The sequence below is a fragment of the Heptranchias perlo genome, chromosome 5 (assembly GCF_035084215.1).
Source record: "Heptranchias perlo isolate sHepPer1 chromosome 5, sHepPer1.hap1, whole genome shotgun sequence".
In the NCBI taxonomy this organism is placed as follows: domain Eukaryota; kingdom Metazoa; phylum Chordata; class Chondrichthyes; order Hexanchiformes; family Hexanchidae; genus Heptranchias; species Heptranchias perlo.
This window is the reverse complement of record NC_090329.1, coordinates 57,297,517-57,315,732: the sequence shown is the minus strand read 5'-3', so window position 1 is coordinate 57,315,732 and position 18,216 is coordinate 57,297,517. Positions and strand designations below refer to the sequence as shown.

At 39.7% G+C, this 18,216-nt stretch overlaps 1 protein-coding gene across 1 annotated transcript in view; it reads right to left on the bottom strand.

Moving 5' to 3' along the window:
• The window catches only part of LOC137321776 (exostosin-1-like), a 560,359-nt gene extending 542,574 nt beyond the window's left edge, over positions 1-17,785 (bottom strand). Inside the window, exons 1-2 of the mRNA XM_067984436.1 lie at positions 16,795-17,785; positions 14,902-15,927 (exon numbers count right to left, since the gene is read on the bottom strand). Coding sequence (XP_067840537.1) covers positions 14,902-15,908 — 1,007 coding nt within the window. The 5' untranslated portion in view covers positions 15,909-15,927; positions 16,795-17,785. The remainder of the gene's footprint in view (positions 1-14,901; positions 15,928-16,794) is intronic.
• Positions 17,786-18,216: the final 431 nt, after the last annotated feature.

The following is an 18,216-nucleotide window of genomic DNA, read 5'->3' as shown; positions in this document are numbered from 1 at the left end:
CTCTACAATAATATGGGATTGCCAATATAGATAATCATTAGTTTTTAAACAGCATATATTTTTTAACTGCCTGGAAAAGATTTTATTTGGCAGGTAACAATAAAAACTATATGATCATATAGCAATAAGACATACTGTTCAATCGACAACCATTCAAAGGAGTCCAAATGGACGAATGACTCAGGATCTATGCAAATATTGTACTTCAGTGCCAATTAGGTTAATTTAGAATCTGTCCTACAGCAGGTATCGTGCAATATTCGTAACATGAATTCAGCAGAAAACTAGGGAAAGTACAAATAGACCCAGATTAGAAACTATCAAATTGGGAAAAGCCATGCAACAATCCATAGGAACATTTTATATTGCAAAGGAAGCCAGCACATGAAATATTTGGCACATCAAAATAAAATTAATAACCTTGAAAATGTTTACTTCAGCAACTGTTCATTCAAACAGGTTTACATTGCTACTGCGACTATAGTTCAATGCTAGAAAAATATGTGAATGTTCATTATACCCTGTTACTGGGGCCTACAGCCCAGTATACTATTAATTTACTTTTGAAATAATACCAATACTGTGATTAGTCATCACAGTCCTAAAAAACTCTTAGTATGCTCACTCAGAACATTAATTTTACATTTTAATTGTTGCTTCTGCATACTGCTTTTTCAAAGTCCCAGAGCAACCATCATTGTTCGCTTTAAAGCAGTTTTATTCCTGGTACAATTAGTTGCTTTGAAAAAAACCTAGTAAAATAATAATGTGTTGAAGTATAGTGATCTAATGACAATAAATAAATTGAAGGTGGGAATAGGCTGGGGCAGGGATTAGAAATTAAATAAGGCAGAAGAATGTCCTCCTGCACAGAGAAACCTGAAGCGATTCACTGGGATGAATATACGATCTTTTTTGAGGAAGTGACACGTTGAGTGGACTGCAAAAAGCCTATGCTATGGTCTACCTAGACTTCTAAAAATCATTTGACAAAAGCTAGTAATTAAGCTCAAAGCAGTGACATTTCAGGGTAAAACTACAGAATGGATAGGAAATTGGCCGACGGGTAGAAAACAATCGGTACTTGTTAGAGAAGTTACGTCAAGATGAGGTGGGCAGAATTGTTGAGTGGGTTGCCCCAGGGATCAGTATTAGAACCAATACTATTTCTAATTTACATTAATGACTTTGATTCAGATACTCAATGTAAACGAGTCAAATATTGCAGGTGATACCAAACTAGGAGGGGCAGTTGATTCTGAGGAGTAGCACAGGAAATACAAAATGAGTGGGGCAAAATATGTAAGTCGGCAGAGCAATGACAGATAAGAATTAATGCAAATAGGGAAAAAAAAGTGACATATACGCTCCATGAATTTTAGAACAGTGTCAAGATAGCTAAGAATAAAGTTATTAAATGATCCAATAGACTTAGTAGACTTAACGCTCAACACGTTCACCACTACAGAGCAGCAACCAACAAAAAAATTAGAATTCCAAACTAGATCAGCAAGACGGTAGAGTACAAATCAGAGGAAGTTATGCTCAAACTATTTAGACCACATCTTGAACTCTGTGTCTACTTCCTGTTAACAAAACATGAGGGAGATATTCAAGCAATGAGACAGTTCAGATAAGAGCCACAAGGCCAGAGTTTAGGGTCAGAGTTCCAACCGAAAAATTACCTCATACTAAATTGCAAGAGTAGGCCAAGGGGACACAGTGAAAAGCAAATTTAGGACTGATGTCAAGAAGTTCTTCTTCAAATAAAGAATGATCAACATGAAGCCTTCCAGATAGTGTTGTGGAGATTAAAATCCTAGAATTATTTAACAAAAAACTGAATGCCACAAAGGGGAATGCTACAAATTTAGGGTCTGACCTTAGATATTTGCTCAGGTACAACAATGCTAGTCACTAGCGTATGCGGTCCGAGCACCTTACATTTAGGGGTGTGCTCGAACTGCCCAACATCTAACTATTGATAGCATAACCCAGATATGTAACAATAGTATCCTCTTGTGATCTGAACTGAATATTTGTGTCTTTTGCAAGTATACTACGTCGATCTCTTCAAAGGCACACCGAGAAAACATTTGTTGAGACAAGGCCAGATAGGATTCATTATGCAGCTTTATTTCACAGTGAGTGAACATAAAGCGCAACAGAGTCACTTAGTTCAATCAGTACAACTTGTATTTGCATAATAATACAAAATAATAAATACACTACACATCCCCACATCAGTGGGTCGTGTTACTTGACTTAAACAAAATAACTCTTAGCTAACCCCCTGCATTCTCTTTCTAAGCCTGGCCAAAACTTGCCCTCAGAGCCTTTGCCAGATCTGTGTCGCTGCCTCTATTTGTATCTTTCAGTGTTCACCAGTAGAAGGGAAGGCCTGCCAAACAACCCTCCGCCTGTGCACTTGGGACGAGGGCCTTCTAAATATAATGGGTGTGAGTTTTTTTTAATCAATTGCTGAGACAAGCTACTGAATTGGTCATTATTTACAGTCTATGAGGAAACACACCCATACTTTAGCAGCAGAATAATATTGTGCTTCACATGGCATGATGTTCGTCTCCTTATAAAACAGTGCAACCTCTGACTTATTATAGGAAATTCTACTGGAAATCTGTTTCTTACATGTGCACATGTTTAAATCACTGAATGGTTTTCTTTGTATTATCAAATTGTAACCTTGATAGGTAATGGTTTTCTTTTTGTCAAACTATAATCTTGTCCAGAAAAACTGTCTACAGGACATTAATGAGCATCTCCTAGACTATCAAGTGGCATGAGTCATTATTTACCTTTGCCTGGGAAAGGCTGCAATACAAAATTCCCAGAAAGCTGGTACCACTGTCCCAACAGATTAAAAATTGGATTTATGCTTCAGTTCTGCAGTACATTCAAAATTGTGCTAACTGAGTCCTCCTTCTGACCCAAGTAACAGGAGGCATGTTAGATATGTTAGCAATTCCCATGAACACCAAGACTAAAGGGGGATGAGAGTCAAAGACAAGTATAACTTGCCAAGCCAAATACTGTCAATATCCAAAGACTTTTCTCAAACTGTTGACAAATGATTTTAGGAAAACACTCCCATTTATACAGCACCTGACGACATCTCTCAAAAATGTCTCAAAGCACTTCAAATACAATTAATTACTTGAGTGCAGTGACTGTTATGTACGTTTATTTTTACTTTCGATGAAGTGCTTTAGGATCAAATGTTGATCATTTGTAAATCAGTATGAGAGTCACAAAGGGACACTGCAACCCTAAAGGAATTTGGATGTCCTTGCACATGAAACACAGGAAGTTAACATGCAAGTACAATAAACAATTAGGAAGGCAAATGGTATGTATGTTGGTCTTTATTGTAAGGGGGTTGGAGCACAAGAGTAAAGAAGTCTTGCTGCAATTGTACAGGACTTTGTGGAGACCACTCAGAGGATTGTGAATCTTTTGAATTCTCTACCCCAGAGAGCTGTGGATGCTCAATCGTTGAGTATATTCAAAGCAGAGCTAGATAGATTTTTGGACTCTAAGGGAATCAAGAGATATGGGGATCGGGCAGGAAAGTGGAGTTGAGGTCGAAGATCAGCCATAATAAATGGCGGAGCAGGCTCAAGGGGCCATATGGGCTACTCCTGCTCCTATTTCTTACGTTCTTATGTTCTATTCAAGACTGCGATCACCTGCCATTGAGTACATCAAGGAGCTGCAGTCTCTACCCTTTAATATTATTAATAGCTTACTATTCCCATGGGCAGGCTGAACACAATAACCTTTGGTACCACAGGCTGTATTTCACTCTCATCATTTTCAAGATTACTAGCCAAAGGTGAATGTTATCAACACCAACAAAATGACAATATATCACACTGCAGCCCCTCCAGTCACAGAAACTTTTTGAGTGCATCCTTCAAGTAATGCATTCACTGTGTAGCAACACTCCATACTATTACTGCTTAATATAAACACTACCTATAATTCTGCCTGAAGGTCCATAATACAAAACCATAGTTCTAAAGTCATTACTGCACATAAAGAAAAGAACACAAAGGCTACATTGGACACTCAAGTGTCAGTTATAGATGTGTTTTACCACAATAATATGATATGCAGTGATGTCTGTCTCCATTAACAGACTGCAAATTCTAATGTCAAAACAGAAAATGGTGGAAATACATTGCAGGATCTGAAAAAAGAAAAGACAAGTTAACGTTTTGGGTGGAAATCCTTTGTCAGAACACAGTCATCACAAAAGGTCTCATCTGAAAGATGAATCTATTTTTTCTATGTTCAGATGCTGATAGACCACATGTTTATTCCAGTATTTTTTTTCCAGATTTAAAACATTTGTAGTTTTTTTCTTTGTAAATTCTAAAGTCAAATTATTTATTTTCCTCCTGGTACAGATGTGTACCTTCAAAGCAAAGTTCTGTCATCCATCTGTAACAATTTAGTAAACTAAGTACAATGAATCTGTACGTGCAAGCCGATAACAAAGGTTACATGATGTTAGTAATAGAAGACATAACCTTTAAGTTTTTCATATAAATTTATGACATGAAATGCTCTGGTTTTAACTTTCAACTAAATCTCATACATTGAAAAACTCAACATATTAGCAACCGAACTTGGATCTTTTTTTAAATACCAAACACGCAAAATATACTTCTATATTTTAAAGCCTTAAAAAAATTATACAATGAAAGCATAAAGGGAAAAAAGAGTCAGACCAAACTGATTATCATTACTTCACAATATGTTAACAGAATGCAGCACCACTTGCTATAGCGAACCCTTAAAGCAACTTTTACTTAGTGACAATGAAGCACGTCAACACTGCTGGCATGTAAATCATAGAGACTGAGTATTACAGCATTCAATATCCTTTAACAGTCCTAACAAAAGGAAGACTTGCATTTATACATTGCCTTATCTGGACTCTCAAAAGTATTTCAAAGTATTTCATATACGATATATTACTTTGAAAGTGCAGTCACTGTTTCTGTGCAAGCAAACATAGCAGCCATTTTGCATACAGCAAGCCAGTACAAACTGTAATGAGGTGAATGATCAGTTAATTTGTTTGTAATGGTGTTGGTTTAAGCAGGAATTCTCACCAGGTCACCAGGAGAACACCCAGCTCCACTTTGAATAGTGCAATGGGATCTCTAACGTCCATCTGGAGCACCAGAACAGACAGACTGTTTAATGTCTAATTCCAAGGCCTGCACCTCCAACACTGTAGCACTCCCTCAGTCTATACTGAGTGTCAGCCCAGCTCACGTGTTCAAGTTCTGCAGTGCAGCTTGAACACAAATACTGTTGACATTCTAGTGCAGTAGTGTTTACCAGACAATACACCAGAGAATCAAAAGCAAAATACTGCAGATGCTGGAAATCCACCCTTCCCTCGCTTTCACTTGGTCTATCTCCGTCTTCCATTCCCTTCCCCAACTTCTCTATCTGCATTTCTGGGGATCGGCCGTCAACCAGTATCTACTATAAGCTCACTGACTCCCACAACTATCTTGATTACACTTCCTTCCAACCCACTTCCTGTTACATAGGAACATGAGTAGGCCATTCAGCCCCTCGAGCCCGCTCCGTCATTTGATAAGATCATGGCTGTAATCTAACTCCTTATACCTGCCTTTGGCCCACATCCCTTAATACTTTTGGTTGGCAAAAAGCTATCTATCTCAGATTTAAAATTAGCAATTGAGCTAGCATCAACTGCCATTTGCGGAAGAGAGCTCCAAACTTCTACCACCTTTTGTGTGTAGAAGTGTTTTCCATTCTCACTCCTGAAAGGTCTGGCTCTAATTTTTAGACTGTGTCCCCTAGTCCTAGAATCCCCAACCAGCGGAAATAGTTTCTCTCTATCCACCCTATCTGTTCCCCTTAATATCTTATAAACTTCGAACAGATCACCGCTTAACCTTCTAAACTCGAGAGAATACAACCCCAATTTGTGTAATCTCTCCTCGTAATTTAACCCTTGAAGTCCTGGTATCATTCTAGTAAACCTATGCTGCACTCCCTCCAAGGCCATTACGTCCTTCCAAAGGTGCGATGCCCAGAACTGCTCACAGTATTCCAGGTGCGGTCTAACCAGGGTTTTGTATAGCTGCAGCATAACTTATGCCCCCTTGTACTCTAGTCCTCTAGATATAAAGGCCAGCGTTCCATTAGCCTTATTGATTATTTTCTGCACCTGTTCATGACACTTCAATGATCTATGTACCTGAACCCCTAAGTCCCTTTGGACATCCACTGTTTTTAACTTTTTACCATTTAGAAAGTACCCTGTTCTATCCTTTTTTGGTCCAAAGTGGATGACCTCACATTTGCCTACACTGAATTCCATTTGCTACAGTTTTGCCCATTCACCTAATCTATCAATATCCCTTTGTAATTTTATGTTTTCATCTACACTGCTTACAATGCCACCAATCTTTGTCATCCGCAAACTTAGATATGAGACTTTCTATGCCTTCATCTAAGTCGTTAATAAATATTGTGAATAATTGAGGCCCCAAGACAGATCCCTGCGGGACTCCACTAGTCACATCCTGCCAATGTGAGTACCTACCCATTATCCCTACTCTGTCGCCTTTCGCTCAGCCAACTTCCTAACCAAGTCCGTACTTTTCCCTCGATTCCATGGGCTTCTATCTTAGCTAACAGTCTCTTATGTGGGACTTTATCAAATGCCTTCTGGAAGTCCATATAAATAACATCCATTGACATTCCCCTGTCCACTACTTTAGTCAACTATTCAAAAAATTCAATCAGGTTTGTCAGGCATGACCTATCTTTCACAAATCCATGCTGGCTCTCTCTGATTAACTGAAAATTTTCGAGGTGTTCAGTCACCCTATCCTTAATTATAGACTCCAGCATTTTCCCCACAACAGATGTGTGGCTAACTGGTCGATAATTCCCTGGTTTCCCTCTCTCTCCTTTCTTATAAAGCAGAGTGACATGTGCAATTTTCCAATCTAGAGGGATGGTTACTGAATTAGAGAACTTTGAAAGATTATAGTTAGGACATCTGCAATGTGCTCACCTACCTCCTTTAAAACCCTGGGAAGGAATACCATCTGGTCCTGGGGATTTGTCACTCTTTAGTGCTATTATTTTCTTCATTACTGTTGTTCTACTGATGTTAATTTTATTAAGTCCCTGTCCCTGATTCAATATTAGTTTTCTTGGGATTTCCGGCATGCTATCCTCTTTTTCTACTCTAAATACTGACGCAAAGTAATTATTCAACATGTCTGCCATTTCCTCATTATCAATGACAATATCCCCACTTTCAATTATTAAGGGGCCAACACTGCTCCTGACCACCCTCTTTTTCCTCACGTAACTATAAAAGTTTCTTTTCATACTCTCTTTTTGTAGCTCTTACTATCTGTTTTGTGACACTTTGTTGATCTTTCCCATTCACCAGGATCTGTGCCATTTTTTGCCTTTTTGTATGCCCTTTTCTTATGTCTTATACTGTCCCTTACCTCTTTAGTTGTCCATAGCTTTTTTCTTGGCAAGTAGAGTTCTTGCCCCTCAGGGGTATAAACCGGTTCTGTATCTCATTTAAAGTTTCTTTAAACATTTCCCACTGATCATCAGTCGTTTTACCCATTAACATATTTGCCCAGTTTACTGCGGACAGTCTCTGCCTCATCCCATTGAAGTTAGCCTTACCCAATTCTAGAATCTTAGCAGCTGATTCACTTTTTTCCCTTTCAAACACTACATTGAACTCGATCATGTTATGATCGCTATTGGATAGATGTTCACGCACAGTTAAGCTGTTAACTAAATCTGGTTCATTACTCAAGTATGGCTTGCCCCCTTACTGCTGTCGAAAACTATCCCAGACACACAAGAAATTCACTACCTTTCTGACAGTTGCTAGTCTGCTTTTCCCAATCTACGTGAAGGTTAAAGTCCCCCATTAAGACCACTATGCCTTTCTTACACGCTTGTCTAATCTCTGCATTTATACAATCTAGCACTTCAGAGCTGCTGCCAGGGGTCCTATACACAACTCCCACTATAGTCTTAGATCCTTTCCTATTTCTCAATTCAACCCATAAGGTCTCTGTTGGCTGCTTACCTCTCGTTATATCCTCCTTTATCATTGAAGTGATTTCATCTCTAATCACTAAGGCTACTCTTCTCCCTCTTCCATTTTCCCTATCTCTCCTGTAGAACTTATAACCTGGTATATTTAGTTCCCAATCCTGACCATCCTGCAGCCATGTCCCAGTAATAGCTATCATGTCATACCCTCCAATTTGAATTTGTGCCTGTAGTTCATTTAACTTATTCCTTATACTCCATGCGTTTGTATATAGAACTCTTAATTGGGCCACACACCCTAGCCTGACCTTCAGCTTTGATGCTGGGTTAATCGCTTTACACCTTCTAGTTTTCACTTTATCTGTAGTACCTAAAGTACACTTTCTTTCTGCTGCTCTACGCTTTTCCCTTTCACTTGTTCTTGAACAACTATTTGTATTGTAAATTTCCCCTGGGTCCTCCCCTCTCTTGCTGCTTTCAACTTTACTCTCTTCTGACTCAGGTTCCCATCCCCCTGCCACTCTAATTTAAACCCTCCCCAACAGCAGTAGCAAACCCCACTGCGAGGATATTAGTCCCGGATCTGTTGAGGTGCAACCCGTCCTGTTAGAACTCTATTCCATTCTCCCAGCTCCTCAGTCACCGTTGCATCTGTTCTGACAATGCCATCTTCCACACCAGTGCTTCTGATATGTCTTCCTTTTTCCTCAACCGAGGATTCCCCTCCACTGTGGTTGACAGGGCCCTCAACCCTATCCATTCCATTTGCCGCATTCTGCTCTCACCCCTTCCCCTCCTTCCCAGAACCACGATAGGGTCCCCCCTCGTCCTTACCTTCCAACCCACCAGCCTCCACATTCAACAGATCATCCTCCGCCATGCCACCACTCCAGCGCAATGCCACCTCCAAACACATCTTCCCCTCCCCTCCCCTTTCAGCATTCCGAAGGGACCGCTCCCTCCGCGACATCTTGATCCACTCTTCCATCACCCGCTCCACTTCCCACGGCACCTTCCCATGCAAGCGCAGGAGCTGCAATACTTGCCCTTTCACCTCATCCGTTCCTACTGTCCAGGGCCCCAAACACTCCTTCCAGGTGAAACAGCGATTTACTTGTACTTCTTTCAATTTAGTATACTGTATTCGCTGCTCAAGATGCGGTCTCCCCTACATCGGGGAGACCAAATGCAGATTGAGTGACTGCTTTGCTGAACACCTCCATTCAGTCTACAAGCGTGACCCTGACATTCCAGTCACTTGCCATTTTAATTCTCCATCCCACTCCCACTCCGACCCCCTACATTGTTCTAATGAAGCCCGATGGAAGATCGAGGAACAGCACCTCATCTTTTGATTAGCCACTTTACAAACTTCCAGACTCAACACTGATTTCAATAACTTCAGATCATAACCACTGTTCCCATTTTTTCAGACAGCAGGTGCTGGTAATGGTTCTGCTGTTGCCATTTACAGCTCCTCTAGACCCATCTTTTGTTTCTTTACTTGTCCTATTACCACTCTCCTTGCCTTGCACCATCATCCCTTTTGTCATTTAATCACTCCTGCCCTCCACCCTATCATAGACCTTCCCTTTTGTTCTTTCCTCCCCTTTCCCTGGCACTGTATTTGCTTAAAAACTGTTAAACCTTTAACTTCTTCCAGTACTAATGAAAGTTCATCAACCTGAAATGTTAACTCTGTTTCTTTCTCCACAGATGCTGCCTGACTTGCTGAGTATTTCCAGCATTTTCTATTTTTAATACACCAGAGAAACTCAGCACATTAGTTTATCTCATGGATAAATGCAGCATCAGGTTTTAGTGTGATAGTAGTTTTAGAAGTGAATTGTTTCTCAATTTCAACATCTAAATTCCAGAAATTCTTTTGGTCTAAGTGGCTGGTTTACAAAATACTTTTAAATTTAAAGCAGCAACTTCCTGTTTTCCAGCTTTACCTGAACATTGAACAAAAACAGAAAATCTTCATGTATAAAATGGCCCCCCAAAAAAGCTAAGTAGGGATGATGTATATTATACATGGAGACTAAAATATATCCAAAACACAATTTTTTTTCTTAATACGCATGTCCCAAGTGAATATACACAGGTGGGGGATCTTTTATACTCAAAGGCTTACAGTTGTTAATGTACTTGTTTTAGAACAGACTGCTGTATACTGCCTTCTAGCTAGAGGTACAGAGAAGAATGTTTAAGTGGCAGTCTAATAGAATCACTAGGTACACCTACAGAAATAAAAAGCATTAAATCTTTAAAATTGCACCATTTCTAACGTGCTTGGAATGATTTTCAAAATGCATGGCACCAGGTTGTGTCCATTCTCCTTACTTCTGGTTTGTCCACAGAGAAGGTACCAGTCCCAAGAGTCATGCTTCATTTCATTTTCATAAGCATCCTTTCAATTCTTCTTTAAAGTGCAGTAATTGAAATACATTTTATGACAATGTGAACTGCTCAGTAGAACAATTATTTCACTCCTAACTTAATCATTTAAGTCCAAATAAGGATATATTTGGTTTTAATGCACAAATGTGCTTACACTTGTAGCATGACATGAAGGATGCTTCAATTTACAAGCAGATACACCAAGCATTCAAATTAAATAAAACAGAGATATTTAAAACACAACAACAAAATTTAAGAATTGCTGAGCAGCAAAGAACTCAAAATACAAAATGTGAGATGACAAATGTCTTTTGTACCAAACAGTTACTTAAAGGAGAAATTTTTATGACTATTGTCTTTTTTTTATTATGTCCCTAAACTAGCCACATAATTTACAAACACGAATGAGGGTTTGTTTTAAATGGAAGGTTAGGATCATTGATTATTACTAGAATTAAAGTAGGGACAGGTTTAGAGACATACTTACCCACAGTCAGTGTTTAAAACACTCTCTATGTTAATGCAATAACATCTTCATCGCTCAGTCATTTAAGAGAAAGCCAGTATCAAAACTAATATTCATTTTGGAATCAATATGGTAAAATTGAAACGACAATAAAGGATAGAACTGAAAGTATTTAACTTCCAAAAGTGCAATTCTCCTGACCCTCTCAGTAATTATTACTTTCACTTTGAAAGGTTCACAATCCAAGACACTTCTAGAGAGCCAACGACACAATTGAGAATCAATAACCTCATTCAATAAATCAGAATTAGCCAGAATTGTGAAATTGGTTAATGTAAACATGTGCTTAACCAAAGTACAAACGTGAAATCCAATTTCTACTTTCACATAGGTACAGCAAAAATGCAACAAATCTTCTCACCAACACAAAGCTCACAGGACTTTAAAGATAGCAGTAATCAAAGGGGCATTGTTGATTTACAGAACTACATCAAACATGTACTTTTAAGTAAACAATTTACTACATTCTGCAACAATTGCATAATCTCAAATACTCTTATTGATTACAGACCTTGACCTTGAAGCCTTTTATAAATAAACTTAGAAGAAAATATCAAACACGTTCATCTACAGAATTATATCATATCTTATTTTAAATAGTTTACAATTAGATGAAGTCACTTTATAAATGAGAAATAATGGTAAATATTTCAATAAACAACCAAGAGTAAAAGACCAAAGCTCTGCACAAAAATCAAATATTTACATGACCCAACTTACAGCATATTTCCAAATACTTATGTAGTAAAGTTTATGCAAACTTTGTTCGAACAGCAATACAGTACGTAGTTTATGCAGTACAGCTTACCAATTTTGCTAACAGCAGAAGTTTTTAAAACTATATTGAGAGAGTGGTAAAGGGGATTGTGGGTCCATTAAAGACATGCAGACAAGACTATAATCTCAAGGATTTGATGGTTTCCACTCCATGGTATTAAAAAAAATAGGTGAGGAAATTACAGATGCATTAGTCATAATTTTCCAATGCTCTCTAGATTCAGGAAATGTGCCTATGGATTCAAAAATTGCAAATGTCATTCCATTATTGAAGAAAGGAAAGAGGGAGGAAGAAACCAGATAACTACAGACCCGACAGTTTAACTTCAGTTGTGAGGAAATTACTGGAATCTATCATCAGGGACAGTGTGACTGAGCATTTGGTTAAGTATGAGCTGATCAAAGTGAGTCAGCATGGATTTGTGAAGAGTAGGTAATATCTGACTAAACAAGTTGAATTTTTTTGAGGTCAGTGGCATAGTGGATAGAGGAGTGTCTGTGGATGTTGTCCGTATGGACTTCCAGAAGGCATTTGATAAGGTTCCGCACAAGAGATTATCAAAAATGAAAGCGCACAGAATTGGAGACAACCTTGTGGCATGGGTTGGTAATTGGTTGAGAGGTAGAAGACAAAGTGGGGATAAAGGGAACGTAATCTGATTGGCAGAATGAGACACATGGTATTCAACAGGGATCTGAACCACGGACTTAGCTTTACACTACATATACTAATAACTTGAATGAAGGAATAGATCGTTGTATATCCAAGCTTGCAGATGACACTAAGTTAGGAGGCATAGTGGGATCTAAATTCAACAACATTGCACCCATTTTCCAGGTGTGAAATGGCGCAACGATAACTAATTTAGCAGGGCAGAGGCTGCGTCTGATTTGGACAGGTGCTCGGGCCACTGCTAAAATGGTCGGGGTCTTTTTTTTTTAAGATGGCCGCCAACGAGCACAGGCCTCTCTTCCATACTGAAATAACATCCCTGCACCCATTTCCAACCCAGATGCCAAAATTTATTTAAACTAGTTGGAGCTTGGGCTTTGCAAGCTCCAACCAGTATTTTCAGGTTTTGAGACGCCTAATCAGCAGCCCTTAAAGAGCTGGGAGGGCACTCAAGGAAAAGCCCCTACGCTTCCTAAAAAGGTTCTTTTGGTGAAGTCAGAAAGAGTGGGAGTGCTTCGCCTGGCTCCAGAAAACTGCGGGCCTGCCCTCGCCCCCACCCTCCTCCCCCCCAATTGATCGCCTACCCTCCGACTTATCTCTGCACCAGCCAAAATTGGTTAAGCCCCAACAGGCCAGCTGTGACGTGGAGCCTGGTTGGCGCCTGCAGTTTGTTGAGTTATGAAGATGAAGCCAGAGGACGAATTTAGGACATTCCATGTTCTGGCATGCCATTATTATGTGCCACCAGAATCGCGTTGGGTTTCAGGCACTAATGAATTTAGGCTCCAGTAAGTTGCATAGATGGAAGAAGGTTGTTACAAAGCAATTAGGCATATTAAGTGAGTGGGAAAAACTATGGCAGTTGACGTTCAATGTGGGGATGTTCAGTGTGAGATAATCCACTTTGTATCAGAGAAAGACAAATTGGAATATTTTCTTAATAGCGAAAGACTAGGACCTGTGGTGAATCAAAGGGATTTACATGTCCGTGTACACAAATTATTAAAAGCTAATGCACAGGCACAAAAAGCAATCAAAAAGGCTAATGGAATGCTGGTCTTTATTTCAAGGGGTTTCGAATATAAAAGTGAGGAAGTGATACTTCAGTTGTACAGAGCCTTAGTCAGATCCCATCTGGAGTACTGTGTTCAGTTTTGGGCACCAAACCTCAGGAAAGATATCTTGGCCTTAGAATAGGTACAGCACAGATTCATCAGAATGCTTAAAGGGTTAAATTATGAGGACAGGTTGCATAAACTTGGCTTGTATTCCCTTCAGTTTAGAAGATTGAGGGGTGATCTTATTGAGGTCTTTAAAATTATAAAAGAGATTCAATAGGGTAGTTACAGAGAAACTATTTCCTATGATGGGGAAATCCAGAACAAAGGGCATAATCTTAAAATTAGAGCTAGGCCAGTTAGGACTCAAGCCAGAAAGCACTTTTTTTACACAAAAAGTAGTGGAAATTTGGAACTTTCTCCCCCAAAAGGCGTTGTATGCTGGGTCAATTCTAATTTTCAAGACTGAGAGCGATAGATTTTTGTTAGGTAAGAGTATGAAGGGATGTGGAGAAAAGGTGAGGTAAATGGAGTTGAGATATAGATCAGCATGATCTAACAGAATGGCAGAATAGGCTCCAGGGATTGAATGGCCTACTCCAGTTCCTGTGTTCCCATTAGTGAACACCCTGTTGGGAGAACATTTCGCTTCATCCATGATGTGATTTCCTAATTGTTGGGTCGTAAGGCCACACAGGAATTTGCAAATTGTAACTTTCCCCAGCACCAAACAGCTGCAAATGTGTCTGGTTGTTTGATAGTGCCAATAATGGTGCCACGGAAATTGTCCTGCAAAGAGGATTCCATAACGCCAACAAGTAATAAACACAGCATAAATAATCAGACTTGTTACATATTTTATTTGTGTCTGCTCAATAGGAATGTTTGGAAAGTGATACAAGTGTCCCATTAAAAGATTTTAACTGTATTTATGAACTTAAGACTTCGGTATTTTACTTCATACTAAAGTCAAACATTTCGCTCCCTGACATTTACTATTGTACGATTGGAATCAATTTTTAAAATAGCAATTTATTATACATCTGAAGAATACCAGATTATTTTCAAAGACTGATTTTAAAACATTTAAAATGTACGTGTAAACATGTGTAGCACATTTTCTGTACGTCCATCAAAACCAACAAATGACACAATATATGAAGAAACATCAATAATGTCCATTCTTCATTTAAAAAAAAGAAAATATTAAATAATCAGTTAATGATTATTTTCAGTGCATGAATTTATACTACACCCTACAGGAGTGGCAGCAGAAAGCTTTCCATGTGACTCTTATCAATTTCAGTACCATCTGGTATAATAGAATCAAAGTATAAAAGCAGGTCACTTACTTTTCATATTCCTCGTTATCTTTATCACATCTGGCATCTTTGTGTTTTTCCCAGTCCTTCCCATGTTTACAAGTAGTTAATAAAATAATATCTTCTCCATTATGTACATGATACAAGGCATTTCTGGTTTCTGACCCAATGCCAGTTAGGTATCTTTTGCCTTTAAAAACTAACAAGTATTTTCGTGTGGGTGGCACATTGTTGTACATAAGCCAGCCCCTCTCGCCTCCTTTTTGAGCATGGTCTTTGGAAAACAAGGGGATAGACACATCGAAATTTGATCGGAAGTTATCCATACTGATACTGGCTTTGGCTAACATAGCCTGCCCGATATCAAACCCTAAATCTTCCGTATAATCAGGCCAGGTCCCTGAATACAAATTGAATATAAGATGATTCCTCCCATTATTCCACAGTGGGAGGCTTTGAATTTTAGTTTTTACATTATGAACATACTGAAATGAAAGTTGATCTCTATCCAAGGTATCGATGCTGAGGACAAACAAACAAGCTTGTCTCGGATCTGATGTATAGTATCTCGAATCCTCGATAGTAGTAATGATTTTCTGGTAACTTTCGGAAATCTTCTCCCCCTTTTGAAGCGGGTAGATGTACACTTTGAATCCGTTCCTTTGGCAGAGAGAGGAATCAAAGCAAGTCTCCATCCTGCATTTTCGATTCTTGTAAACGTTCGCCTTGATCTCTCTCCTCTCCCTTGGAGAAAGTCCATGGTTGAGGCCAAGGTTGGTTTCCTCCTCTTCATCATTTCGCCCATCCTCTGAGCTGAAATAACTGCTCAAAAGGTTAATCCACACGGGCCAGCGGCGCCTGACTGGGGGTGAACCTTGATCTCTGAGGTCGTTGTGAAAATGATCGGGTGATAATGATAATGATGAAGATGAAGGTAAATTTGGGGGCAACTGTCGGAATCGCGCTCCTCTCAGGTAGAAAAACAGCAAAAGACAGGCGCCGAATGACACTAGAAGATACCTTTTCTTGGCCTGCATGTGGACGAGCGGGGGGCCGCTAGAAATGAATAGAAAAAAAGGATGGGAGAGGAGAGAGAGAAACACACTGTTTCCACCACAGTTCGATGTTTATAATCCCACATAATATCAGACAAAAAAAACAATTGTCAACTAAATCACAAAATCTCACTTAAAACAGTTAAGTTTCAATGGCAAACATTTCTACAACGTTAAAGAAATATAACAATAAAATCCCTCCCTTTCGAAGTTGACTTTATTTTATTAATATAAAGCCCTGCAGTTGTGTTTTGTGTTGGATGTGAGAGCTGGGACTGAGGAGGATGTTACTGCCCCCTGGCCGAGGCTGAAGCCGAGCCCGCCGCCGCCATGTTGATGTGGTTGCCAAGGCGAGAAGCAGCAGCTTCTTTTCTGCTGCATCCTCAACTCACACATATGTATTAGCAAAACTCGGAAACCTGGCACTTTCAGTACCAAACATCCCGGAATACCGGGAGCCAGGCAAGCAGGCAGCAGCGGCAAGCGTCAATGGTCAGGAGTGAGAATCACTTATTAACTTCATCTACTTTAATGGTATCTTACTTTAGAAATATAAACAGCTTCATGCGCTTTAAATCGGTTCTGTTGTGTGTCGCGCGGGGGGGGGGGGGGGGAAGAGAAAGAGAGAGGAGGTTGCCATCAAAAATCTTTTACATCAGCACAAATACAGTCTTATAAACAAAAAAAAACCGCCAAAAATATCAACTTAGAAAAATAACTGTTATAAAATAAAACTATTTATAAACCATGGTTCCAGGTTGGGACGATAATCCTGCTCTTTAATGCATGGACAATTAAAGTTCGTTGCCATAACTAGTACTTTTATTAACAATTACTTCATTTATAACTATGAATTATCATCGGGTACCTGGCTTTTGTCTGAGAGTTACAGTACAGGAGCCTGTCATCAGGAACAACTTTTTCCCTTTTTCATTCTTTTACTCTTTGAGATAATAGTCATCCTGCATGCATTTGTGTGTGTTTTATAGTTACATATGTTGCTGATATTCTTTTCGCTGGGCTGTCATCTGGAATGATCAGTGTCCTTGATTTTATTTTTATTATTCAAACCTATCGTCTAGTTGGCGGAGAAGCCAAGGTCACCATCGGCATAGGCAACATATTTTCTTTGACGCTGATCTTGCTCCAGATTTGTCGTGAGAAATCAAATTCTTTCATGCAAATAAAAAACACAAAATATTTGTTTTTAAAAGAAGAAACATTATTCACTTTTTTTTAAAAAAAGTTTGCCCCCTCCACTGTCAGTCGTTAGTGATAAAAGTCCTCATTTTGTTACCGAAACAGCTGGGGAGGAAAAGTTCTGCGAGGAGGAATAAAATAATCGCTGCTTTTTTGAAACCAAAGAAATTCCGTCAACTTTCCAAAACCTCGTCGGTTTCAAACAACTCCTGCCACCCCCTTTACAGCGTGTGCGAGTAAATACCCAGATAAATGTGCACACTGTGATAGATGTGGGAAAGAGCACAGACATCCATCAGCGCGAATCCCCTGAACGATTCCGTCTCACGGGGCTCGGGTGGCTTGAAGTGGAGGAGGCGCCGTTATATGCTCTCTCAATTTCTTCCTCTCAGTTTCTTTTCTTCACGAGAGAGGCAACAAATCCCCAATGCTGCGGACACCGACTCATTCAAGCCTTTCCTCCGCGATGTGTGGTAGAATTTCCTCGCTCTTTTGCTGGTCATTAAAACATTTTTTTTCCTCAGAGTAAAAGCGCCGAACTCCGCTGCTGAGTGTGTCTGTATGTGTCTCTGCCTCTCGGAGCCCTGCACACCTTCTCTCTCACGCGCTCTCCCTCCCTCCTCACAACTGGTTCCGGACGGTTTTTTTTAAAACCTCAGTCTCCCCTTCGCACTGATCTAACTTGATCAGAGCTTCCCCCTCCCCCTCCCCCTCCTTCTTTTGCTCTTCCATTGGCTTAAATGGCCACAGCTTTTGTGAAATTCCCTTTCGTGATTCGACAATCGACACGTCAATCACCACAAGCGATGGGGTTTTTCTCCCCCCCAGCTGCGCACGCGCGACGTGTGTTTATGGGTTGCTGAGGAGAGCGGTGACGTCGTTCAAACCTCCGCCTCCCTCGCTACCTTTGCGGTTTTAAAGGGGCAAGTGTTCGTGCAGCTCTTTGTCACTTTAAGGGTGAAATGACATAATGCTGCTCGGTGTTGTCTTGCCTAAGCGATAGTTAGAAGCGCTCAAAATCCAAATTTTAGCAACTACCAGTTCAATTGTAACAATAAAATAAGTATTCATGATTGAAGTGGGTGCCTCA